The sequence below is a fragment of the Schistocerca nitens genome, chromosome 1, assembly GCF_023898315.1.
Source record: "Schistocerca nitens isolate TAMUIC-IGC-003100 chromosome 1, iqSchNite1.1, whole genome shotgun sequence".
NCBI classification, from domain to species: domain Eukaryota; kingdom Metazoa; phylum Arthropoda; class Insecta; order Orthoptera; family Acrididae; genus Schistocerca; species Schistocerca nitens.
The window spans coordinates 19642514-19669142 of NC_064614.1; the positions used below are offsets into that span (position 1 = coordinate 19642514).

The 26629-nt window shown below is 41.5% G+C and overlaps 1 protein-coding gene across 1 annotated transcript in view; it reads left to right on the forward strand.

Moving 5' to 3' along the window:
* Window positions 1-26629, forward strand: part of LOC126249995 (mucin-6-like) — a 323978-nt gene that overhangs the window by 223677 nt on the left and 73672 nt on the right. The window contains exons 7-8 of the mRNA XM_049951522.1: window positions 636-1161; window positions 6243-6403. Of these exons, the coding sequence (XP_049807479.1) occupies window positions 636-1161; window positions 6243-6403 (687 nt within the window). The remainder of the gene's footprint in view (window positions 1-635; window positions 1162-6242; window positions 6404-26629) is intronic.

Sequence of the window (26629 nt, forward strand, 5' to 3'; positions counted from 1 at the left end):
ACTTTTTGTGCCAACAATGAAACTGTTACATATACATATACATATTGAGAACAACACTATTTTATCACTTCAATATTCTGTATAATACTACATCCAAAGCAGCCAAACCGAATTTCCTTACGTGGTTTATCTTCACGTCCAGTTCACATCAATTTTCTGTGTGTATGGACACCAAAACACTGTACATATGAAGCTTTATTACCAATAATCTAAATATAGTTAATTAGAAACTGGTGCTTAAATATAAAGTCTAACATACTAGTCAGCTGAATTATAGATGAGTGGTGTAGTTTGTCTATGACGTATCTTTCTCTTCTGACTCATAATTGTGTAAATGCAGCAGTGTCAGTGAAATAGTTCTGGCACCATTTTCCACTTGTTGCAAGCCAGCTGCCTGTGTAAAGAACTCATAACACATTCTTTATCTCGAAATATTCAGTATAGGGTCCCCTACCGTCTGTTTAACTGTAACGCCAAAGTCTGAGGCATCCTGTGAAATTCTCTGTTACGGTTCGTGGCAGCAAAAGGAGAATTACAGCTGGAAATTTGGGTGATAAAATGGTCTCAAATTAATAATTGTGACAAAAGAGAAAAACAAGCAACTACATAACAGTACGGCATACGTTTTGTTGTAGCTCACCACATTACGGGCGCGGAGTTCGCGGCCACTGCTACGGCAATCGTCGAGTGCGGAACGTGCCACTTCCGTGTCCCCGGCTACGTAATTTGACACACGTGAATGTGAATGTTAATGGAGGTGACACAACAGTTGTGCCACACAAACAGCACCGCGATGACCTGAACGAACAATTGTACGAAAAGGGTGCCGAAGCCTGTGCGCTGTTGTCTGCAATCACAGCTGTTCGAAGAACAATCGGTGGGGCTGCTTCGGCAGCTCCGGGTGTAACTACCGGTGGCGGGGTATCTCCCACCGGCATGCCGGCACTCCCGGCACCACCCGTCTTACCCGCGTTGCCGGCACCACAAGTACTTCCTGCACTGATGGCAGCACCGTGGGCCGGCCCTGCAGCTACGGAGTCTCCCCGTAGCACTCCGGCACTCCCGGCACCACCTGTCTTACCTGCACTGCCGGCACCACAAGTACTACCCGCACTGATGGCAGCACCGTGGTCCAGCATTGCAGCTACTTCGGTCAGCCAGGTGGGAATGATATCTTGTGCCAAACCGGATACATGTTTTTAAAGTGGTCATTTTTCATATATCTGTAGTAATTATAATTCCTTAATCCTTGGAGTCGACCAGAAATGAAAAACTGATTTTCACCAAATTCTATTGCAATTATCGTATCAGATTTGTTGTTCGTGTCCATTTATGTGAATGATACACTACATTTCCTCAGCCTCTCATTATGCCTGAAGCATTGTGAAAAATAAACACTGCACACTCTCATTGTAAAACAGTCTACATAAACAGCTGCAGCCTTGTGATTGTGAGTTTAATATTTTATGTAAATACTGTTTTAAGTATACTCACAAAAATGGCCAGCCCAGAAGATAATGTGTTGGAGATGAGAGACTTTTAATATCTCTAAGGATTCATGATCATACATGACTCTCTAATGTAATTTTTGATTATTTTAATAGTAAAGCTACTTTCAAATGCAGGCGAAGGCGGCGCGGTGAGGGGGTCTACTGATTTACTCTCCAGAAAAAAAGAATTATAATTTTTACAAACTGAGTTTGCGTGCTACCCACCGTATAAGCAGGTGTATTAATTCACTACCAGTTTGAAGGAAGCCAAACGTGTAATGCATCCTGGCTAGTAGCACGTGTACTCGGAGCCATTTATTGTTAACCTCAAAAATATTTAGTGTTACTCTTCTTGCAATTGAAAATACCAGATGACTCTGTTTTCTGGAAGCTTCCAGTAGTGTTGTATAGTCTATTCACAATATCTTTTCTCATGTTACTAGCTGGTCAAAAGTACCAAAAGGAAATACACAGAGTATTTGCATGTATTTGAACTTTACCTGCCAGGCAGCAAAATATGTTCAAATCTCATACAAACTTCAATGACCAAGTTAAAATACTAATAGGTAACACATGCCTAATATGAAGTTGTAGTACTGGTGTGTTTAGTTATTAATAATTTCATTTCAGAAATTTTGTCTTCCATTTTGTAATAAGATACCTTACTGCCTTCAATCCTCCCATACCATAAAACTATCATGAACTTTCATGTACTCCATTCTCAGATCCTGGGTATGATTTTGAATACTGGCATAATTTTTCTATTTAAAAAAAAAAAAAGGCATCAAATCTAATGCTGGTAATTCTTTATAAAGTGCATGTCCATATTCCTCTCTCAAATATTTTTCAAATACTTGTTTCTGATATTTTTAATCAGTGTTATTGATTTTTCATGGTGGTCTTCTGGTCTGCACGATAGTAAATTATTTATCTTCCTGTGGAAGCTCTGTAAATTCACTCTATGGAATGAAAAAATTCATTTATAGCCACATTGTACATCATACAGTAGTGTTTCTAGAACACCTTAGTACCATACTTCCACATGCTGCTGAAATCAAACCAGAGGTATGTCATAATTTTCCTAGAATATTTCTCCGTCAACACGTTTTTGGACCCCTACATTGATATCAACAGGAAATACTGACCGATAACATACTGAAGATATAAATTGTCTAACAGTGGACTCAGAATCCCCCAGTCGCAAATTATGCACATTCACAACACACATTCTTAACAATTAACTAAGAAAATTTTTCAGCTTGCTGATCTTGGCAAGAATTTGTATGGTTTCTGCTTTTGTATGCAAGTGGCAATTTCCCCTTCCATATTTGCCCTTCATGAGGAAAACACCAGTACATAACTATTCATACATCCCTGAAGGCACAATATTTCCTATTTTTGATCATTATTTTATTTTAATTTCATATACAATTCAAAATCAAATTAGGACAAATAGAGAGAAAGTCTGGTAAACTTTCTGCCTACTGTCAGTCAAATTAGTGTTTGGCACAAGTAACGGGAGAGAGAATAGAAAAATAGGGTACAAGGATTGCTTTCAAAGGTGAGTGAAAGTGTGGAAATGACTGCACACAGAACCAATGGTGATGTGAAGTCTAGAAAAGTAACTAAATTAATAAAATAAAAAGTTGAATCCCTACCTACTACAACCTTTAAATAATTAAAATCTTGAACATTGCTGGATGAAACAACTGTAGAATGGAACCTTTGTGAGGATAAAGTGAAATTCAACCAGTCAGTTGCAGAAATGAAATGTTTATTCAAATCCTTGACTTACGCTTTGACATCTTTAAAAACATCTTTCTCAGAAGGATCAATAGTGAGTAGTAGTAGTAGTAGTAGCTTTATTCATCCATAGATCTCTTTTTACAAGGATATACTACATGTCAAAAGTATTTACAAGTTTAGACCAATTTAAAATAAGCTAATTTGTACACACATACACTTAAACACTTCGAGTTAGAGATAATCATTAGATTTACTCCTGGTCTACAATACTTTTTTTTTTTTACAAGTAACTTATTACATAACGTAATGCCAGACTGTTACACACACACACACACACACACACACACACAATGGTGTTCTCTGGACCTTTTTCTGTACCGCAACTTCCCTTTTGCTATCCTGAAAAACTGAATCAGCATCCCTCTATAATGATTGCAATGAGCTCAGAAAGAGGAAGACATTTATTTATTGTTAGTATTGTGCTATGCATATCTTGGGCGTAAGTTTTTCTGGGAAAGGAAAAAAGAAGGAAAAAAGGAAAAAATAGTGTGAATGTGTCATGTGGAATGTTGGACGTTTTATAATCATTATTATTATTTATTTGTATAACTTTGTTTAAGCAAACCCCTACTCTGTTTTGTCTAAGTAATCTTTCAATGTATAAAATGTATTGCATAACAGGTACTTTTCAGCTGCCTTTTTAAATAAGTGTATTTTTGCAATTTCTTTAATCTCTTTTGATAATTAGGATTACATACATGTTAAAAAACAGGTACAAGGAGAAAGTGAAAAATAACTCACTACCATACAAGTTATCCACATTAACTAGTTACATTGCCACTAGTTATGTAACCATTTACTGGTCATATAACCAGTAGGTGTAAATAACTATTTGTATTGTAGTGAGTTATTTTTCACTTTTTCTTATAGCTGTATTTTAACGAGCATATAATTTTAGCTACTGTAGCTATCCATCAAGCCTTCTGAAGAAGACTTAAAAAAAAGTCAAAACCTAGGTTAAGGGGTTTGAATAAACCATTCATTTCTGCAACTGAATGGCTGTATTTCACTTTATCCTTGCAAAGTTCTAAATAGTTACTTTGTAGAGAAAAAAGAATAATAGTAGTTATGAACTGTGTATAAGTTGTCACAGAAAGTAAAATTTACTCCATACCTCGAGCCAGAGTATATGAAAGTGTCAGCAAAGTAGTCATAACTAATAATGAGATGGAGCTTAAACTCAGACTCCATGGCAGCAATACTGAACTTTCTCTTTATTAGCATCTTGTATTTAATATTTGTATGTGGTGTGTTCAAAAAATTCTGGAACTTTGTCCACAAAATTTTTCTTAACTTACTTGTTACTTATTTTGTGCACAATGGTGTTTTCACTTCTGGAAGCAGTCTTGGTATGCCTCTTGCTGGATCGTACGAAGTACCGTCTGTGAATTTTCTTTGATCTCATCTTTTGTTGCAAAGCTTCATCCTTTCAACTGGGTTTTCAACCTGGGAAATAAAAAAAAGAGTCCACAGAGGCCAGGTCTGGAGGGTACAGAGGATGAGGCAGCACATTCTTTTGTGCAATAGTTACACATCAACAGGAATGAATGTTTGGATGCATTATTGTGATACAAGAGCCTTGAATTGTCTCGTGACATTCAGGCCATTTCCTTCTCATATTATCTCACAGGCGTTGCAACACATCCCGACAGTGCCATGGATTAACCGTTTCTCTCTGTGGCATGAATTCATGATTAACTAATCCTTCAAAGTTAAAGAAAGGTATCAGCATGGGTTGAACATTTTATCTCACCTGATGAGCTTTTTTTGGTCTTGGAGAATCTTCCCCGGCCCATTGTGAAGACTGAACCTTGGCCTCAACATCATAACCATAGATCCACATCTCATCACCAGTTATGACTCTTATGGAACGTCTCATTCTCATTTGTGTGATCCAAAAGCTCTTCATGAATTGCACAGTGAAGGTCTTTCTGGTCTTGACTGATGAGCCATGGGATGAACTTGACAGTAACACAATGGATTCCAAGACACTGTGTCAGGATTTTATGACGTGATCCAACTGAAATGCCATATCCTTCTGCAATCTCTCGTTCAGTCACTCTTTGATTGGCCTGCACAATTTCGTTGATGTTCCTGACATGAACATTGTCAGTAGATGTCGAAGGGCACACTAAACGAGGGTCTTCTTTAACTTCCATCCAGCCATTTTTTAAACCATGTGAACCATTTGTAACACTGAGTATGGCTTAAGCACTCACCACTGTAGGCTTCATGCATTATTTGGTGAGTCTCTGTAAAGGTTTTCTTGAGTTTCACACAAAAACGAATGCAGAGGTGTTGCCCCTCTAACTCTGCCATCCTGAAGTTCGCAAACTGTGTGACACAATGTTCTGCTCAATGCAGCACTACACAATAACTAATAGACTACAAGAATGAAACTCCTGGCAGTTACACATTAAGCACAGCCTTGTGCAGGGATACCAACCGCATTTTGCTCTAACACACCATTGGTGCAAAATTATGAATATTCTGGAATTTTTTGTACAGACCTCATATACATCTAGTTTCTTAATTGATGATTTGTGTGTACCAAGACCTTAAGCTCATACATTTATAAGTATCAAATGAACAAAAATGAATTTAAAATGGTGATACAATGCTGTGTACAATTTTCTGGTTTGTGCTGATGTTGGGTCTCCTTGGTAATGCAAAGCATTCAAAATATATTGCCTTAGTCTCTCATGAACAAAACATCTCATGAACATAAAACCATTTTAGTTAATTTTCATAGATGTTCCATAGGGAAGCTTAATGTTTGATTCATAGCATCTGATAATAAGTATCTGGTATTGGAGGACAGTTATTAGCACAGAAAAATATTTTGCCCAAATGTTTAGTTATCAGCTGTTTTCCTCTTAATGGTGACTTTAGGATTTGAATTATAATACATAGCGACAAGTGAAATTTACTTTTTACTTTCTGCAGGAAAATGAAGAAGACAATACTAAGGAGAGACTGTGCCATCACCCAAGAAAGGCCACAGAAGTTAGTGATCAGCTAACAGTGCCTTTTACTAGTCCTGTCATCCAACAGGATGACACAACAACAGCAGCAACAACATCCCAGCTTAAAGAACTAATTCGGTTGTAAGTATACTGAATAAATAAGAACTGATCTGAAGCAAAACATTTTTGAACATTTACAGGAAATTACAACCATTTAAAGTTATGAGCAGTTCAGTTAATAACAACTAGTACCTTGTATGCCTTCATCAAGTACTGACTTGCATTACATGGAAAGCCACCTGAAAAATAGAGAAGTTGCACTGACCTATGACCACAGAATAACTACAGGCAAATTATGAAAATTTATTATGCTAGCTTAACACTATTCCAGATGTGCTCCTTAGGTATGAGGTTTGCTGAAATCAAAGTCAGCCTGCCTCTAGACTGTTAACAAAACCACATTATAATACTGAATGTTTAGGTCTCCCTTTATGAAGTTATCAAATAGGCGTCATTGATCTGCTGTTAGCCTCTCCTCTCACTTAGCAGTCAGGGGCAATGCCATAAAAATGAACAGTGTGTTCTGTAAACACATGCTATTATGCTGCCACTTGCTTGTATTGGTGAATAACATATTTTATCAAGTCAGGTAATTTCACTGCAAGCTCCGACTATGCTGAACCTCTGTTCCTAAATCCGTACTAATTTCTGTAAACTGTGAATGCAGTCAACGAACACTTTCATGTGGAATGTTCATTCTTGTATGCCATGGTAAGGAGACAGTTTTGAATAGTAAGGGTAAACATATATCACTGTCTGGCACGACTATTGTGATAATGAATCAAGCTAAACAATAACAACACCTGCAGTTCGCTTGTTCACTGATGTGTCGGCAGCTGGGCCAGCACCTTGTAGATAGAGGTGGCTTAAAGGGCACGTGAGACTAACGCAGACGGGCGTGAAGTACTGGAACAGGATACATAATTAATGCTATGAAGAAAAGAACGGAGCTTCTCATATACTTATCTTTAATGTCTTCTTGTACATCTCTATGGTGAACCCAAGTGAGACTCTAATTACAATCACTGTAAGGCTAATGGCGCCTTGCTAGTTCGTAGCCATTAACTTAGCTGAAGGCTATTCTGTCTCTCGGCTAATGAGAGAGAAAGGCTTCGTACGTCTAGTCGCTAGCTCTGTCGTCCGTACAACTGGGCTGAGTTCGAGTCAGTCTCTCGAGACCTGCCTTGTGGTGGCGCTAGGTTTGCGATCACACAGTGGTGACACACGGGTCCGACATGTACTACAGGACCGCGGCCGATTTAAGCTACCACCTAGCACGTGTGGTGTCTGGCTGTGACACCACATTCCTCCCCCGCAAATCGGCGAACGGTCGTGAGATAAGGCTTCCGCCCGCCGTGGGGAGGACCCCATGTTGACGTATGCGATGAGGTGGGGAGCCTAACAACAGGCGAGGCTGTGCCACCCGCACCCGGCCATTCGGTCCGAGGGGAGCTAGGAAACGCCTGAAAACCTAGTCCAGGGTGCACGTCAACATGCGGTGTATGCGCCCGTAAAGAGACAGGAGGGGCCGAAGGGTCGACCTCCATGTGGTCGGAGAATCCGACGCGCGAGGACGACATCTGGTCCGGAGCGGGCAAGAGTTCCATGGCGGAGGACAGCTGGTCACGGGAAGCGATCGGCGGCGCGTGACCCAGGGAGGCGCGTGGCGGCTGCAGCGAAGCGTCCGCTGCGGGCGGCGCCGGAGGCGGCTGCGGCGGCTGCGGCGGCGGCGCGACGCCATGAGGCAAAATGGAAGGCAGCGTCGGTAACACCTGGGGATGAGGCGAGCCAGTAGATGGGTCCCCAGGGTGCTGACCTGACGGCTCCGTCGCTGAAAGCAGACGGGGAGCGGCAGAACCCGGGCGACGACAGAGGCGCAGCTGATTGAGATGCCGACGCACCTCACCAGAGGCCCCCAAAACCAAATACATCGCGCGGCCAAGGCAGCGAAGAATGCGCCCCGCGAGCCAACGCCGTGAACCGCGATAGGTGCGATAGAAGACAACGTCGCCAGGAGCAAAAGCAGGAGTCTGCCGCTGCACAGGAACCTGATGCGGCGGATGCAGCAAAGACATCAAGGTTAGATGAGAACGACCATGGAGCAACTCAGCCGGTGAGCGACCATCGCGGGGCTGAGAGCGATACGAGGACAAAAAGAGCAATAATGCGTCCTCCCGAGAATGCGACTCTTTCAATTTCAACATATGTGACTTGAAAGTCCGGACCAATCGTTCCGCGGCACCGTTTGACTGAGGCGAAAACGGCGTGGACGTCAGATGTTGAATACCATTGGCCTTGCAGAAGGACTGAAATTCTGCGGACATGAATTGTGGGCCATTGTTGGAAACAATAGTCTGCGGAAGACCTTCAATGCAAAAGATAGCAGACAAGGCTTGGATTGTGGCAGAAGACGTCGTGGAAGACATCTGGACAACAAAAGGAAAATTACTGAAAGCATCGACCACAACCAACCAACGAACATTCCAGAATGGACCAGCAAAATCGATGTGCAAGCCTTTCCAAGGGGAAGTGGCTTTCGGCCATGCAAAGAATTTCCGCGGCGGTGCGGATTGTTGTTCGGCACACACCACGCAAGAGGAGCACATATTCGTAATCGCAGCATCGATTCCGAACCAAGTACAGTGCTGACGACAAAAGCGACTGTGTTGTGCAACTGGAACAGACACTGGGACAGAATCACGTGCGACATGACGGGACTTCCGTCGACGTCGACGCACACTTTTTGTGGAATGAACACTGTCACCGGACGGGGTGGAATGAACTACATGAATATCCATGGGCGAAGGTTCACGAGCCTGAGTTACCTTGGTTCGATTCCGGCGCGAAGCAAAGGGCCTGGAATTGGTGTGAGTGTCCGATCTGAGCTTTTTCTGGCAAACACTTTGGACATGTCCTTTCTTATGACAGTAAAAGCAAATAGCTTGGCGTGACGGGCAATTTTCACACGAATGTCTAGTTGCACACCGCGGGCATGATTTCACTGCATTAGCTTGCTTACGCGGCGCACGTGTTTGCGAGCTAGGCTGCCGCTGCGCTGACGAGCGCGAGGGCCGCTGAGCGTCCCGTGCAGCGGGCCCGGCGGGCCGGTTAATGTGACACACTGCCGGCGAAGTTGCAAACGAGTCCTGAGCAAAGTCAAGTGTGTCTTGCCTGTCCAATATGTCTATCACTTGTTGAAGGGAGGGATTAACTAGTTTCAAAATCTGTTCCCGTATGCGAACATCAGAAACGTTCTGTGCAATGGCATCACGCACCATAGTATCTGAATAAGGAAGTCCACATTCGCACTGAAATTCACAATCCCTAGTAAGTCCTTGCAATGTCGCAACCCACTCCCTATTAGTCTGACCGGCCGTACGTTTTGTACGAAAGAACGTATACCTTTTTGCAACGACATTTACTGTTTCCTTGAAATAGGCATCCAAAGCAGACAAAAGTTCTTCGTAGGACAGAGTTGCTACGTCGCGCCGGGGAAACAACTTCACTATCACTCGGTAGGTGGACACACCGACACAAGAAAGCAAAAACGGCTGCCGCTCATTACCTTGAATTCTGTAGGCGGCGAGGTGGAAGGTGAATTGACGGGACCACTCCTGCCAGGACTCCTGGGTGGCATCAAAGGGTCTGAATTGAGGTGCAACAGCATGTTGTGGCTGCGGTAGCGATGAAGCGGCGGCGGCCGCATCGGTGTGCAGCGCACGTTGACCCTGGACGAGCTGTCCAAGAGCATCCAATAACGCCTGCGTCTGCTGATTCTGCAAGCGATAAAATTCGGACAGTACATCTGGAGATTGTGGCGAAGCCATGACACAAAGAAATTAGGGCAAAGTAAAACACAAGATCCTTTGTAGACTCGTCGCCATGTGATGTGTCAGCAGCTGGGCCAACACCTTGTAGATAGAGGTGGCTTAAAGGGCACACGAGACTAATGCAGACAGGCGTGAAGTACTGGAACAGGATACGTAATTAATGCTATGAAGAAAAGAACGGAGCTTCTCATATACTTATCTTTAATGTCTTCTTGTACATCTCTATGGTGAACCCAAGTGAGACTCTAATTACAATCACTGTAAGGCTAATGGCGCCTTGCTAGTTCGTAGCCATTAACTTAGCTGAAGGCTATTCTGTCTCTCGGCTAATGAGAGAGAAAGGCTTCGTACGTCTAGTCGCTAGCTCTGTCGTCCGTACAACTGGGCTGAGTTCGAGTCAGTCTCTCGAGACCTGCCTTGTGGTGGCGCTAGGTTTGCGATCACACAGTGGCGACACACGGGTCCGACATGTACTACAGGACCGCGGCCGATTTAAGCTACCACCTAGCACGTGTGGTGTCTGGCTGTGACACCACATTCACCACAATCATCATCAGACGCTGATGGCAATACCTTGCTGATGTAGCCATCCTTCTCTGTCTCTTGCCATCTTTAGTGTTTGTTTGTAGTTGCTACAATTCATTTTGCTGATAAAACTTTGTAATACAGATGTTTTGGGCCTGTCTCTTGATTTTTCCCAGGATTTTTCCTTCCAATTTGTTTCCTATGAAGCTTTTATATCAAATTGGTGTACAGTTAATTTAATTTTTTTTTTTCAGTATTGTATTATTTCCATAGTTTCTGACTTAAAAAAATACAAGGGTCTCTTGAAATGGATTAGTCTTTCATCGGGACTCAACATTATCTCTGTGATAAAATGGGTTGAAACCTTGTGAGGCAACCATCCTGGGTGCACCTCTCACTCATACAGAAGGTGCAGGTTGAAATGATGTTATAGTCATGTGCCATATTCGACAGCTCCATTCACTTTCACTATGTGATCAAAAGTATCTTGACACCTGGCTGAAAATAACTTACAAGTCCATTGGTAATGCTGGAAAAAGGTTTTTTGGGGAATGGCCATTCTTCATGGAGTGCTGCGCTGAGGAGAGATATTGGTGTCGGTCTGGTGTTGGCCTGGCATGAAGTCGGCATTCCAAAATATCCAAGAGGTGTTCTATAGGATTCAGTTCAGGACTCTGTGAAGGCCAGTCCATTACAGGGATGTTATTGTCATGTAACCACTCCGCCACAGGCTGTGCATTATGAACAGCTGCTCGATCATGTTGAAAGACACAAACGCCATCTCTGAATTGCTCTTCAACAGTGGGAAGCAAGAATGTGCTTAAAACATCAATGTAGGCCTGTGCTGTGATACTGCCATACAAAACAACAAGGGGTGCAAGCTCCCTCCATGAAAAACACGACGACACCATAACAGCACTGCCTCCGTATTTTACTGTTGGCACTACACACGCTGGCACATGACATTCACTGGGCATTCGCCACACCCACACCTCGCCGTCGGATTGCCACATTGTGTACCATGATTCATCACTCCACACAACACTTTTGCACTATTCAGTTGTCAGTGTTTATGCTCCTTACATCAAACAAGGCATCGTTTGGCATTTACAGGGGTGATGTGTGGCTTATGAGCAGTTGCTCGACCATGACATCCAATTTTTCTCGCCTACCACCTGTCATAGTACTTGCACTGGATCCTGATGCAGTTTGGAATTCCTGTGTGATGGTCTGGATAGATGTCTGCCTATCACACATTACAGCCCTCTTCAACTGTTGGCGGTCTCTATCAGTCAACAGACGAGGTCGACCTGTACGCTTTTGTGCTGTTTGTGTCCCTTCACATTTCCACTTCACTATCACTTTGGAAATAGTGAACCTAGAGATGTTTAGGAGTGTGGAAATCTCGTGTACAGATGTATGACACAAGTGTCACCCAATAGCTGATCACGTTCGAAGTCTGTGAGTTCCGTGGAGCACCCCATTCTGCTCTCTCATGATGTCTAATGACTACTGAGGTCGCCAATATGAAGTACCTGGCTATAGGTGGCAGCACAATACACCTAACATGAAAAACGTATTTTTTTTTGGGGGGGGGGGGGGGAGGGGGTCCAGATACTTTTGATCACATAATGTATGTGACAAGAGCCACTTTACTTTTAAGCTTGGAAGTTGTTAAACTCAAATGATATTTGTATTTCCATGTATTTTAAAGCTGACAACATTCTGCATTACTTTACTACATTTAAATTACTGCAATATGCAGTATATATGAGAACCCGCTGAGTTTTGGAAGTTTTTATCATTGAACTGGTGTCAGCACTACTGCTCATAATGTTCAGCTGGTATCCAAATATGCAAGCTTTCCATTTGTGTACTGCTATTTCATAGTGTACTTAATTCATTACACAGTCTTCTGTGTGAAATTGTTTACAAAGTTGCATATGTGTCTCTCTGCCTGAGGAGAAACTCCAAACATTTAGCTCTAGGCAGGATCATGTAGATGAATTGTTGTTCAAGTTTAGAAGAATACGTGGCCAATCACTTGACAGATATGCATCTTCAAGAACTATTCAGGATGGATGGACCCTCCATTGTATACAGTCTCTGTAAAGAAACTTTCAAAGAGCAGTGACTACTGCAAATAGGTGTTAAACAAAAGCAAAGTTCCAATTTTGGAGTATCTGAATGTACAGAGGGGTCCAAAAACATGTATCCACTGTTTAAAAGTCCATAACTTGCAAACTAATTGACGGAGTTGTCTCATTTTTGGTGAAAGTGTAACTTAAAGTCCAACTTAAAGGTATCACTGTAGGTGTTCAAAATTGTCACCATTAAAATCCACACACAAACAATGCCGCTGAACTGCAGCACGAACTACTGACTGCAAGAACTGCAGCACGAACTACTGACAGCAACATGTTCAGTTGGATATTTGCACATGAATGTACGATGGATTCTCGAAGTTCATCCTATGTGCGTGGCTTTTGTTGATAAACAATGTCCTTTAGTGTTCCCCACCAGTAAAAGTCCAGAAGAGTTAGGTCTGGGGAATGTGGTGGATACTCCACAGCACCTCTATGGCCTATCCATCTTCCTGGTAGATTTTTGTTGAGATACACCCTAACACGATTTTGGTAGTGGGCTGGGGCACCATCTTGTTGAAAGTAAACTCTTCTGTCTCCATACAAGTCTCGGATGGCAGGTAAAATGGATGTCTGAAGCTTCTTAATGTACACCTCACCTGTAACTGTGCCATCAAAGAAGAATGGCCCAATCAAGCGCCGGTAAGACAACCCACACCACACGTCTACTCCTGGCAAATTCACGGCTTTGTCTACGTGGATGTTCAGTTTTTCGGCGGCTCAGTAGATGCAATTGTGGCGATTTACTGTACCATAGAGTTTGAACTGTGGCTTGTCAGACCACACAATCATCTCTGCAAACTCTTCATCATTCCGCACCATGTTATTAAACCACTCGCAGTACTCCATTCTATGATCTGGGCCATCCTCTTCATTGCATGTAGTAATCGTGGGATGTAGCACTTCCACTTTGCTGTCTTCAAAATTCACCTAACACTTGAGTGACTCACTCCAGTTTCATGGGCACACTGTCTCAGACTTCTGTGGTGAGCGAGTGAATTGTTGTAACACACGACGGGAGTTAGCTCGACTTGTTACTGTTACAGGTCATCCAGATTGATGTTTGTGTACCTCTTTAACACAGCCTTCGGCTTCAAATTTGTCTCGAATGTGATGAATCGTTAAACGTGTTGGTGGCTCTGTTTGATACTCATTTCGCCATTGCCATTCAACCTCATTAATGTTTTCATATTTAAAATACCACTTCAAAATTGACTTCCTTTCATCGAATGTAAGCCTTGCACCAGCCATGTTTACTCGAGTAACTAGGTGCAACTAAGAACAAAACACTGACTATCTGGCGACTGTCATCTGACAAAACAAAACAAAGCAATACAACGCTTGTATGGTGATTGCCGGAACTACAAACTATTACACTACCAAAGATGAGACAACTCCATCAGTTAGTTTGCCAGTTATGGACTTTTAAACAGTGGATACATTTTTTGGACCCCTCTGTATATCAGAAGAAGAGATGCACACTGATTAGCCAGAACATTACAACCACTGACCTACTATTGATATAAACCCATCCAGGTGATAGCAGTGTCACATGGTGAGGAATGACTGCTAGTCAGACACATGCACACTGCATGTAGCATCAGTGAGCACGCTGTCCATATGCTGAAATGGAAAGGCATGTTATCTATCTGATTCTGACTGAAGCCAGATAGTGATGGCCCAGAGGCTTGGCACGAACATTTCAGGAACTGCATGACTTGTCGGGTATTCAAGGAGTACTGTGGTGAGTGTCTTCAACATGTGGTGAAACCACATCCAGACATCATGGGATTGGGAGCCACCTCTCATTACAGATGTTGGACATCATAGGCTGGGCAGACTAGTAAAGCAGGACAGGTGACAAACTATGGCAAAACTAATATCAGACTTTAATGCTGGGCAGAGTACAAGTGTGTCTGAACACACAGAGCACCAAGCACTCCTAACAATGGGCCTCCACAGCCGACGACCCTTGCACGTGCCAATGTTAGCATCATGACATCAGCAATCATGACTGGAATGGGCACATGATCATTAGCACTGGACATTGGTGCAGTGGCAGAGTGTTGCATGGCCTGATGAATCCTGATACCCTCTTCACCATGCCAATGGGAGGGCACAAATCTGTCATCTTCCAGGGGAACAGCTACTTGACACCTGTACTGCAGGATGGAGACAAGGTGGCAGCCACTCCATTAAGCTCTGGGGAACATTCACATGGGGGTCCTAGCATGCAGTGGAGCTCATGCAAGGCACAATGGTGGCCAAGGAGTATTGTACACTGGCTGCAGACCACATACACCCCTTCATGATGATCATGTTTCCTGATGACAGTGGCATGTTTCAACAAACTAATGCATCATGCTACAAGGCTGGAGTATGATGAAGTGGTTCAAAGAGCACAGTGGTGAGTTCCAGTTAATTTCCTGGCCTCCCAGCTCACCAGATCTGAACCTGATCGAACACATCAGGGATGTGATTGAATGTGGTGTCAGAGCTCATTAGGTAACTTGTGAGTGCAGATGTGGTGCCAACTTCCTCCAGTGACCAACTGAAGCATCACTGCTTCCATGCCATGATGCATTGCCACTGTTATCCATGCTAAAGTTGGACGTACCAGCTATTAGATATGTGGTCATAATATTCTGGCAGATCAGTGTACATAAAATGGAGGTGGTGTACGTGTTGTAGTACACAAGAAACTCAAATCCACCGTGATAAAAACGGAAGCTGCATTCGTGATTGTTACATAGGACCTTAAAAAGGCACAGTCTTCCATTTATTCTGAAAATTTACATAAAGAACAATAAACCTCTTTATTTAAAAATGATCTCGAAGTGGAGATATAATCTTGTTACTTAGGAGTGCTGCATTTTGGAAAACCACAGAGAAGCAGTCATGATCCAATCTCCCTTCACCCTCCAAGGTCATTTTACACTAATCTTTTTTCAGTCTGGATTTGAGATTGTGATGATATTCGCCTTCTTTATTTCTTCATTTGTTGTCCTCGGTGTTGAAGAGCAGGCTGATGAAATAGGGGGTGGAAGTACGGTACTGTCTACTGTAAATGACGTAGCCAAAAGGTGCACATTTGTGTTCCACTTTCACTTTTCACAACACAACACCTCATATAGACATTTAACATGGCCAGTGCACTACTGTTTAACTTTAGATAAGCCTCATTAATAGTTTTCACGTGAACATCCACATGCAGCTACAATAGTTTACTGTTGAATACCTACGAACAGTAAAATCCTAACCACAAAGTTCACAGTTCTTGAAGAATAGAAAGGTATGTATGGAGCAGACACTGTCATTGTTTTTACACATGGCCTAATTGTGTAACACTTACATCACAGTTACATTGATGCATTGCTGTGATTCTAACCAACACAGGTTTCTTGTCTGAAACTCAGCTGTGGACTGCCTGTCTCGACACCAAAAAACCTCACAATAATAGGTACTGAAACTACACATTGTTCAAAGTTTAATTTACAGAAATTACAATTAAAACTTAACTCATTTGATTAACTGTATACATTGAAAAATTGGTTCTTTTTAACAGTTTCTTCTGCTACAACAGTTAGGCCTAATTATTTGTTTAAATGATGAAATTAACAAATATCATAACACAAAAAATACTTTTAACAAAATCGTTAGTTACTTTGGAATAAAATCAATTACATATATAAAACTAAGCACAAAATTAGACCTGGTGTTATATTGTTTAAAACTTTCTCTTTTATTAAAATACAGATTATATTCACATATGTTAATGGTAATTAGTTAAATTAAAAAACGAATTTGAGGAGGCAGATGGAAAAACAAGAGGGGAAGTAAAATATCACAGCTTGCTTTGTCACAAGCTGAGGAAATGATCAGAAATACATGAGTGCTAATTTTTAGGGGCACCTCCATTATTACTGACAGGGCTTTTGGGATAAAAAGATCTCTGTTCAACAGAGAAGCTAGAAAAATTTTTGATGGTGAAAATGTAGAGATCTAGAATTATTCAGCTTTACTCTTCCTCATTTAAGGATGCATCTGTCACATTTTGCATTGTAAGAAAGATCACTGTCTGCATTAAAGAATGTCCTGCAGACAAAAGCATGAGCCTAAATGAGCAGAATTTGGATTATTATTTATTTAGCATATGGTTTGTATTGCCGGGAGTCTCTAAAGAGATGCTCGGCTTGTCTCTGATACAGCTCTTTTCACTTGAGTAGAGGGGCTGCATCTTTAAGGGAATTGGAATCTGCCAGGAAAGAAAGCTATTCGGAAGGAATTGGCTGTGGCCTATGTAGGGGACCTACTCCATTATTTGCCTAAATTGAATATGGGAAACCACAGGAAACCATTTTCAATGTTGCTAGTGGATGGATTCAGACCACTTCATCTCCTCAAAGGATTGCTATCTCAGCAACTCAACATGCAGAGCTACCACAAATCCGTGGAGAATTTGGAGAAACTGGTTTTTGTAAATGTTTTAAAATAAAATAAAATGCATTACAATAAAAGACTGAATTCTGCTAAAGCAATTTTTTCCTTTAATTATGCATATTTAGTCATTTGATAGTGTATGAATGCATGTGTTTTAAAATTTAATTGTGCATGGAACTGCAGAATTCCGTTGCAATAGTATTACAAGAGCATAAATTCCTTTCGATGAAAGGAGGGATGGAGGGATGCAGGGTGCAATCAGCTCAGACAAATTCAAGCAGCCCACTGAAAAACATTTTTTTTAAATGAATGAACTATAGAATGTGTTGTCATCACATACACCTTCTCTTCTCCACAAACCCCTCCCCATTGTTCTGTATCAGAATTGGCTAACAGGAAACAAAGGGTGTCGGTGCAAGGGACTAGTGAATTAAGTCATCAGTCATCATCAGAATGGGAAGAAATTACATGTGGTGTCCCACAAGGATCCATCTTAGGGCCATTGCTTTTTCTTGTGTACATTAATGATCTCTCATCAGTTACACTGCCAGAAACAGAGTTCATTTATTTTGCAGATGACACAAGTATTGCAATAAATAGTATGTTGAGTGTAGTTCTAGAAACATCTGCTAATGATATTTTCATGGATATTAATAAATGGTATAAAGCCAGCTCACTGATATTAAACTTCGAAAAGACTCACTATATGCAATTCAGAACCTGTAAGAGGTTTCCACCCAGCATATGCATAAAGAAGAGCAGATAGAAGAGGTTGACAGTCTTAAATTCCTGGGATTACAACTTGATAATAAATTCAGTTAGTAGGAGCACACCACAGAACTGCATAAACGCCTTAACAAATTTGTATTTGCAATTCGAGTGTTAGCAGACATAGGCGACATAAAAATGAAAAAGCTGGTATAGTTTGCCTAATTTCATTCGATAATGTCATATGGTATAATATTTTGGGGTAACTCTTCAAGTCAAACAAAAGTTTTCAGAGTCAAAAAGCGTGTAATACGTATTATTTGTGGAGTAAATTCACGGACGTCCAGTAGAAACCTCTTCAAAGAACTGGGTGTACTAACTACTGCCTTTCAGTATATTTACTCCTTAATTAAATTTGTCCTAAATAATATAGCTCTTTTTCCAACAAACAGCTCAGTTCATACATACAATACCAGGAACAAAAATAATCTACACAAGGACTTAAAAGCACTTACTTTAGTTCAAAAAGGGGTCCACTACTCAGGAACACTCAACTTCAATAATCTGCCAGCAAACATAAGAAATTTGGTTACAAATAAAGATCAGTTTAAAAGGAGCCTGAAAGACTTTCTAGTGGCCAATTCCTTCTACTCCATTGACGAGTTTTTTAATAGAACCAAATGATGTATTGTATATACTCATACTATTAGTATTGTTATTTCAGCTAAAAAGATGATGTATTGTATATACTCACAGTATTAGTATTGTTATTTCAGCTTAAAGAAAGAAAGACATGTTCCACATCCACGAAGATCTCCTCTCAGCACGGATCCATGGAACGAAAAACTAATCTAATCTAATCTCTAATCTTCCTAATTGAGCACAACCTACTGCCTGCGTACAACCGACTGCCTTATGAAATGCTGAAATACTGAAGCTCAAAAGTCTGTCAGCCTCCATGTGACTCCAATCCTAATATTAAACTGCTATAGATAGGTATTTAGGTTGTTATAGTAGTGCATATATAGTTTTAACTTACCATAATGCCAGAGGACAATCAAAATCAATTTTCCTCTTATTTCTTGTCACAAACTTATCCGTAATTAGAAACTATTGCAATAGCACATAGCACAAAAACAATAAATGGTAACACTTAAATTAAATTCAGTTGCAACCAAGAACTGAACTAATTAACAAAATAACAGCTGAGCTGAAGCACAACCAACAGCTGATCTCGACAAAAATAGGGATGGTTAACAGCTAATAGTGTAATGGATCTATAAACATTCTAACTTTATTTTTGGTCTTGCTGACTATCAATAGTGCATATCCCATTTTGTCTTATGATTGAAAATCAAAATATCTTCCTATATCACTACACGGCATCTAGATCATGTGTAATTTCATTTGGGTGATAGGGGGTCCGGACCCATTGGAGGCCCCCTCCGCACCTCTGGCTATATCCTTGCATGCATAGAGACATTTAAGTAATCATTCTCGTCATGTCCCATATGCAGATGGAATGGGAAGAATCCTTAGACATTGTACAGTGAGAAGTACCCTCTGCATGCACTTCACAATGCTTTGCAGACTATAGATATATGTTTAGCTTGGCTTTGATCTCTTTAGATGTTCACTATGTGATCAAAAGTATCTGTACACCCCCAAAAACATACGTTTTGCATATTAGGTGCATTGTGCTGCCACCTACTGCCAGGTGATCCATATCAGCAACCTCAGTAGTCATTAGACATCATGAGAGAGCAGAGTAGGGTGCTCTGCAGAACTCACAAACTTCGAATGTGGTCAGGTGATTGGATGACGCTTGTGTGATACGTCTGTATGCAAGATTTCCACACTCCTAAACATCCCTAGGTCCGCTGTTTCTGATGTAACAGTAAAGTGGAAATGTGAAGGGACACATACAGGCCAAAAGCGTACAGGCAGACCTCATCTGTTGAGTGACAGAGACCGTCAACAATTGAAGAGGGTTGTAATGTGTAATAAGCAGACATCTATCCAGACCATCACACAGCAATTCTAAACTGCATCAAGATCCACTGCAAGTACTGTGACAATTAGGTGGGAGGTGAGAAAACTTGTATTTCATGGTCGAGCGACTGCTCATAAGCCACACATCTGGCCAGTAAATGCCAAACGACGCCTCGCTTGGTGTAAGGAGCGTAAATATTGGATGACTGAACAGTGGAAATATGTTGTGTGGAGTGACAAATCATGGTACACAATGTGGCGATCCGATGGCAGGGTGTGGGCATGGCGAATGCCCGAATGAACGTCATCTGCCAGTGTGTGTAGCACCAACAGTAAAATTTGGCGGTGGCAGTGTTATGGTGTGGTCATGTTTTTCATGGAGAGGGCTTGCACCCCTTGTTGTTCTGCATGGCACTATCTCACCACAGGCCTACATTGATGTTTTAAGCACCTTCTTGCTTCCCACTGTTGAAGAGCAATTTTGGGATGGCGGTTGCATTTTTCAACACCATTGAGCACCTATTCTCAATGCACGGCCTGTGGCAGAGTGGTTACATGACAATAACATCCCTGTAATGGACTGGTCTGCACAGAGTCCTGACCTGAATCCTATAGAACATCTTTGGGATGTTCTGGAATGCCGACTTTGTGCCAGGTCTCACTGACCAACGTCGATACCTCTCCATAGTGGAGCACTCCGTGAAGAATGGGCTGCCATTCACCAAGAAACCTTCCACACCTGGTTGAACGTATGCCTGCGAGAGTGGAAACTGTCATCAAGACTAAGGGTGGGCCAACACCATATTGAATACCAGCATTACCGATGGGAGGCCCCACGAACTTGTAAGCCATTTTGAGCCAGGTGTCCAGACACTTTTGATCACATAGTGTATCATTATCTCTAAAGTGAATATATCCTCAGTGAGGATATCTGCCCAGATAACCACTCATAAGCCGCCAGTGCTCCAATGGTCATGTACTTGCATGGTCAATGAATAATATTTGTGATAATGCGCTATGATACAGAATATGTTATTAGATTTATAAATAAGGTATACTTTCTGTTAGAAAACATGACTGCGTGCTGGCTTTTTAAAAATCTTAATCTACAACATTTGATAAGTGCAACAACCACATACTGTCTACTCAGAAATTCGTCTCTGGAGTGGAAGGAGATGTTAAGCAGAAATGATTTCAATTTGTTTTTAAAACTATCATCATCTGCAAGAACCTTTATCTCACAAGCCAGGAAGTCAAATATTTTTATAACTGCACATACTGTGCTCTTTTCTATGCATTAGCAAAATTAAGTTATAGAGACAGGAGGCTAGTTTTGCTCTTGTTTGTATTTATGAATGCTGGTATTATTTTCCAGTCATGCCTGATTCTTCATAAGAAACTGAATAAGAGACTACTGAGATGCTGTTTTTAGTATGCATAATGTTTTCAAACTGCTGCCTAGATGACATTAGAGAATTTAGAGCAGATATTATACATGGCCTATCGTGCGTTTCTGTGCAGTGAATACTTTGTGTCTCTGTGTGGAATTGCCCCAGAAAATTATTTTGTGTGACAGTGAATGAAAGTATACAAAATACGTTAATTTTCTGTGGTATTGTCACTAAAATCTGTGATTTCTCACAAAATCTCATCCCCCCCCCTCCCACACACACACACACACACACACACACACAAGGGAAACATTCCACATGGGAGAAATATATCTAAAAACAAAGATGCTGTAACTTACCAAATGAAAGTGTTGGTATGTTGATAGAGACAATAATCACACAAACACACACACAAATTTCAAGCTATGGCAACCCAAGATTGCTTCATCAGGAAAGAGGGAAGGAGAGGGAAAGACGAAAGGATGTGGGTGTTAAGGGAGAGGGTAAGGAGTCATTCCAATCCTGGGAGCGGAAAGACTTACCTTAGGGAGAAAAAAGGACAGGTATACACTCGCACACACACACACACACACACACACACACACACATACACACACATACACATATCCATCCGCACATATACAGAGACAGGCAGACATCTGTCTTGATGTCTGCCTGTGTCTGTATATGTGTATTGATGAAACTTGTCAGTAAATAAACAGCACTGAAATCAGCATTAGTGTTGTGCATTTCCTACATTATATATATGCTGATTTCTGCCTGGAGAACATGTTTATAGTTAAATGCCACATATTAACACAGCAGAAATTAAGGCCTTCAGAAGATTGTAACATGATATACATAGAGAAAATGATGCTGAACTCAAGTGTTTGGGCGACTGATAATATCTGAAACTTCCTGGCAGATTAAAACTGTGTGCCGGACCGAAACTCGAACTCGGGAACTTTGCTTTTCGTGGGCAAGTGCTTTACCAACTGAGCTACCCAGGCATGACTGATGACCCATCCTCCCAGCTTTAATTCCGCCAGTACTTCATCTCCTACCTTCCAAACTTCACAGAACTAGCACTCCTGGGAGAAAGGACATTGCATAGATATGGCTTAGCCACAGCCTGGGGGATGTATCCAGAATGAAATTTTCACTCTGCAGTGGAGTGTGCTGGTACGAAACTTCCTGGCTATTAACACTGTGTGCCGGACCGAGACTCGAACTCGAGACCTTTGCCTTCCACGGGCAAGTGCTCTACCAACTGAGCTACCCAAGCACGACTCACGACCCGTCCTCACGGCTTTAATTCCACCAGTACCCCATTTCCTACCTTCCAAACTTCAGAGAAGTTCACAGAAGTTCGAGTCTAGGTCCGGCACACAGTTTTAATCTGTCAGGAAGTTTCATACCAGTGCACACTCCACTGCAGAGTGAAAATTTCATTGTGGGAACATCCCCCAGGCTGTGGCTAAGCCATGTCTTTGCAATATCCTTTCTTACATGAGTGCTAGTTCTGCAAGGTTCGGAGGAGTGCTTCTGTGAAGTTTGGAAAGTAGGTGATGAGGTACTGGTGGAATTAAAGCTGTGAGGAGGGGTCGTGAGTCACACTGGGGGGGTAGTCCAGTTGGTAGAGTACTTGCCCGCGTAAGGCAAAGGTCCCGAGTTTGAGTCAGAGTCCGGCACACAGTTTTAATCTGTCAGGAAGTTTCATACCAGCACATACTCCACTGCAGAGTGAAAATTTCATTCTCATAATATCTGATTTCAACTTCAGTCCCAATCACTATACACACACAACAACTTTGAACAGCCAGATTTACATATTTTCATTACTCAAAGCAATCTTGTTGATATATCTTGCTTTGCAGAGAAATGAATGAACTGAGTTTTTTCTAAGATAAGTAGCAGGCCATTTGAGGAGTGTCATTTCAAATCGTATTTTGTCCAAAATGCAGAATTTTACAGGAGAAGCAAAAACCTGACTACTCCTAAACTGAGAAATTTTTCATACATGGTACAATGTGAAGTTGTTGTGTTTGACACTTACTTCTAGAAACATGAAATGGGGAAATCAATTTGCAGTTGTGTTCTTCAAATTTATATAACATTTGTTGGACTTAGTATGCTTTGATTCAATAATTTATAAAATATACAAAAAAAAGAGTACCTAACCAATTATTTTTGTTATTATTATAGAAGAACATTATCATTTCATAAAAAATAAATTTTTCACAATAAACATTCTAATGTACAGAATACTCATAACATTCTTCTTGAAACTTCCTGGCAGATTAAAACTGTGTGCCCGACCGAGATTCGAAGATTCGAACTCAGGACCTTTGCCTTTCGCCGGCAAGTGTTCTCCATCTGAGCTATCGAAGCACGACCCACGCCCGGTCCTCACAGCTTTACTTTTGCCAGTATCTCATCTCCTACCTTCCAAACTTTACAGAAGCTCTCCTGCGAACCTTGCAGAACTAGCACACCTGAAAGAAAGGATACTGCGGAGACATGGCTTAGCCACAGCCTGGGGGATGTTTCCAGAATGAGATTTTCACTCTGCAGCAGAGTGTGCGCTAATATGAAACTTCCTGGCAGATTAAAACTGTGTGCCTGACCGAGATTCGAACTCGGGACCTTTGCCTTTCACAAAAGGCAAAGGTCCCGAGTTCGAATCTCGGTCGTTCACACAGCCCCGCAACACGACGTGGCACCGACTCGACTAATGTCTGGTCTGAAGTAGTGCTGGAGGGAATTGACACCATGAATCCTAGCAGCGCTGTCCATAAATTCATAAGAATACAAGGGGGTGGAGATCTCTTCTGAACAGCATGTTGCAAGGCATCCCAGATATGCTCAATAATGTTCATGTCTGGGGAGTTTGTGGCCAGAGCAGAAGTGCTTAAACTTAGAAGTGTGTTCCTTGAGCAACTCTACCAACTCTGGATGTGTGGGATGTTGCATTGTTTTGCTGGAATTGCCAAGTCCATCAGAATGCAGGTGATCAGACAGGATGTTTACGTACGTGTCAAACTGTCAAGAGTCGTATCTAGACATATCAGGGGTCCCATATCACTCCAACTGCACATGCCCCACACCATTACAGAGTCTCCTCCAGCTTGAACAGTCCCCTGCTGACATGCAGGGTCTATGGATTCATGACACTGTCTCCATACCCATACATGTCCATCTTCTTGATACAATTTGAAATGAGACTCATCCAACCAGACGACATGTTTCCAGTCATCAACAGTCCGATGTCGGTGTTGATGGGTCCAGGCGAGCCGTAAAGCTGTGTGTCATGCAGTCTTCAAGGGTACACGAGTGGGCCTTCAGCTCCAAGCCCATATCGATGATGTTTCGTTGAACAGTTTGCACGCTGGCACTGTTGAGGGCCCAGTGCTGAAATCTGCAGCAATTTGTGGAAGGGTTGTACTTCTATCATGTTGAATAATTCTCTTCAGTTGTCAATGGTGCCATTCTTAAAGGATATTTTTCCAGCCACAGAGATGTTGGAGATTTGATGTTTTACTGAATTCCTGATATTCACGGTACACTCGTGAAATGGTCATATGGGAAAATCCTCACTTCATTGCTACCTTGGCCTTTGCTCATGCACCGACTATACCTCCCTGTCCAAACTCACTTCAAGCTGGATAACCTGCCATTTAACAACTGTGCCAGACAATTGTTCCCCAATGCATAATTCACAAGTAATACATAGTACTGTCAACAAAAGCACACTCACTGGCAATATAGCCATCTGAGCAAAGTAAGTAATCAGCTTCATGTAGTGTTAGTGCTTGTCACAATAGGATTTGAAACACACACTATAGAGGACTGAATGCGATTTGAAACAACAGCTAGTTTTCGGAAACTATCAACACTGTTAGTGAATATGATTTGTTACAATCTGACTTCACAGAATGAAAGACAGCTCAACACTCAATTTTGTCCACTGTTGGACATTATACAATTGGAAATGATGTTCCTCATTTATGAGAACCAGGCAGTAATGCTTTTGAATATTTCAGTGCTCCTTCTGTTTCTGCAGCTCATCCACCTCCTTACTCTTTCTCTCTCTCTCTCTCTCTGTGTGTGTGTGTGTGTGTGTGTGTGTGTGTGTGTGTGTGTGTGTGTGTGTGTGTGTGTGTGTGTGTGTGTGTGTGCACTCGCTCTTGCATGCGTGACAGATTGACAGGTGGGTGAGAGAGAGAGAGGGGTGGACGTTTGGGGAGGGAAATCCACTGGAGAATAAAACATTGAAAAATAGTGTGATTCTAGAAATTTTAGTTTGCCTATGCAATCATTACTCATCTACATGTGAATAGTTGCTTGTCCATGGTTTTGTATGTTGTCCTGAAGACTTCTGCAACACCACTGAAATTCAGAGCAATTACACAAAATTTTCAGCAGCCACATAAAGAAGCATATCTTCATTATACAAAACCACAATGGACTGGAACTGCTGAAACACATCCTACACAAGGGCTCAATCGCCATTCACTATAACCTAAAATTTAGCCAGTAAGTCCTACTCTTGCCCTGTCTGTGTTATTGATACCATAAAATTGAGTGAACAGGGACAGTTTTTTCCTAATAACTTTGACATTTGGTTAGTGACATTATGGGAAGAAGATGCTTCACTTTTCATATCATCCATTTCGGTATCTGAATTTTCTTGTTCACCACTGTTAAAGTCTTTAAGTCTAATGCTTTTGCATGTAGGAACATTCAGCTTCTGTTTACAGGATTTTTTGCCATAATGTTTTCTTGACAATAACAAATTTCACTCAGAAATTGTCAGTCAGATTGTTTTTCTCATTATTATTATCATTTTCAGATTTAGCAGGCATCATATCCAAGGCTCTTTTTCCTGTTTAAACGAAATAGACCTGCTTACTCAATCCTCATTTTATGTGTTGTTCAAGAGATGTGACCAAGAGACGAAGGCTTTTTCCTGTTGTAATGGAGAAAATCTTTTATCAAATGTAATAACTTTGATAAGTTCGTTAAGATAGAAAAGCCAAGCGTAATCCATTAGCTTTGGTTTTCCATTTGTCATTTTCTGTCATTGCAAATCTTCATCCATTCAAAGGGATTTTCAACTTTGAAAACAAAAAAATGTCCACAAGAGCTAGGTATGGAGAGTACGGAAGATGAGGCAGCACAGTGACTTTGTTTTTTGTGCAACTGTCATGCACCAACAGGGTTAAATGTTTGAGTGTGTTATTGTGATGTAAGAGCCATGAATTGTCTCAAGACATT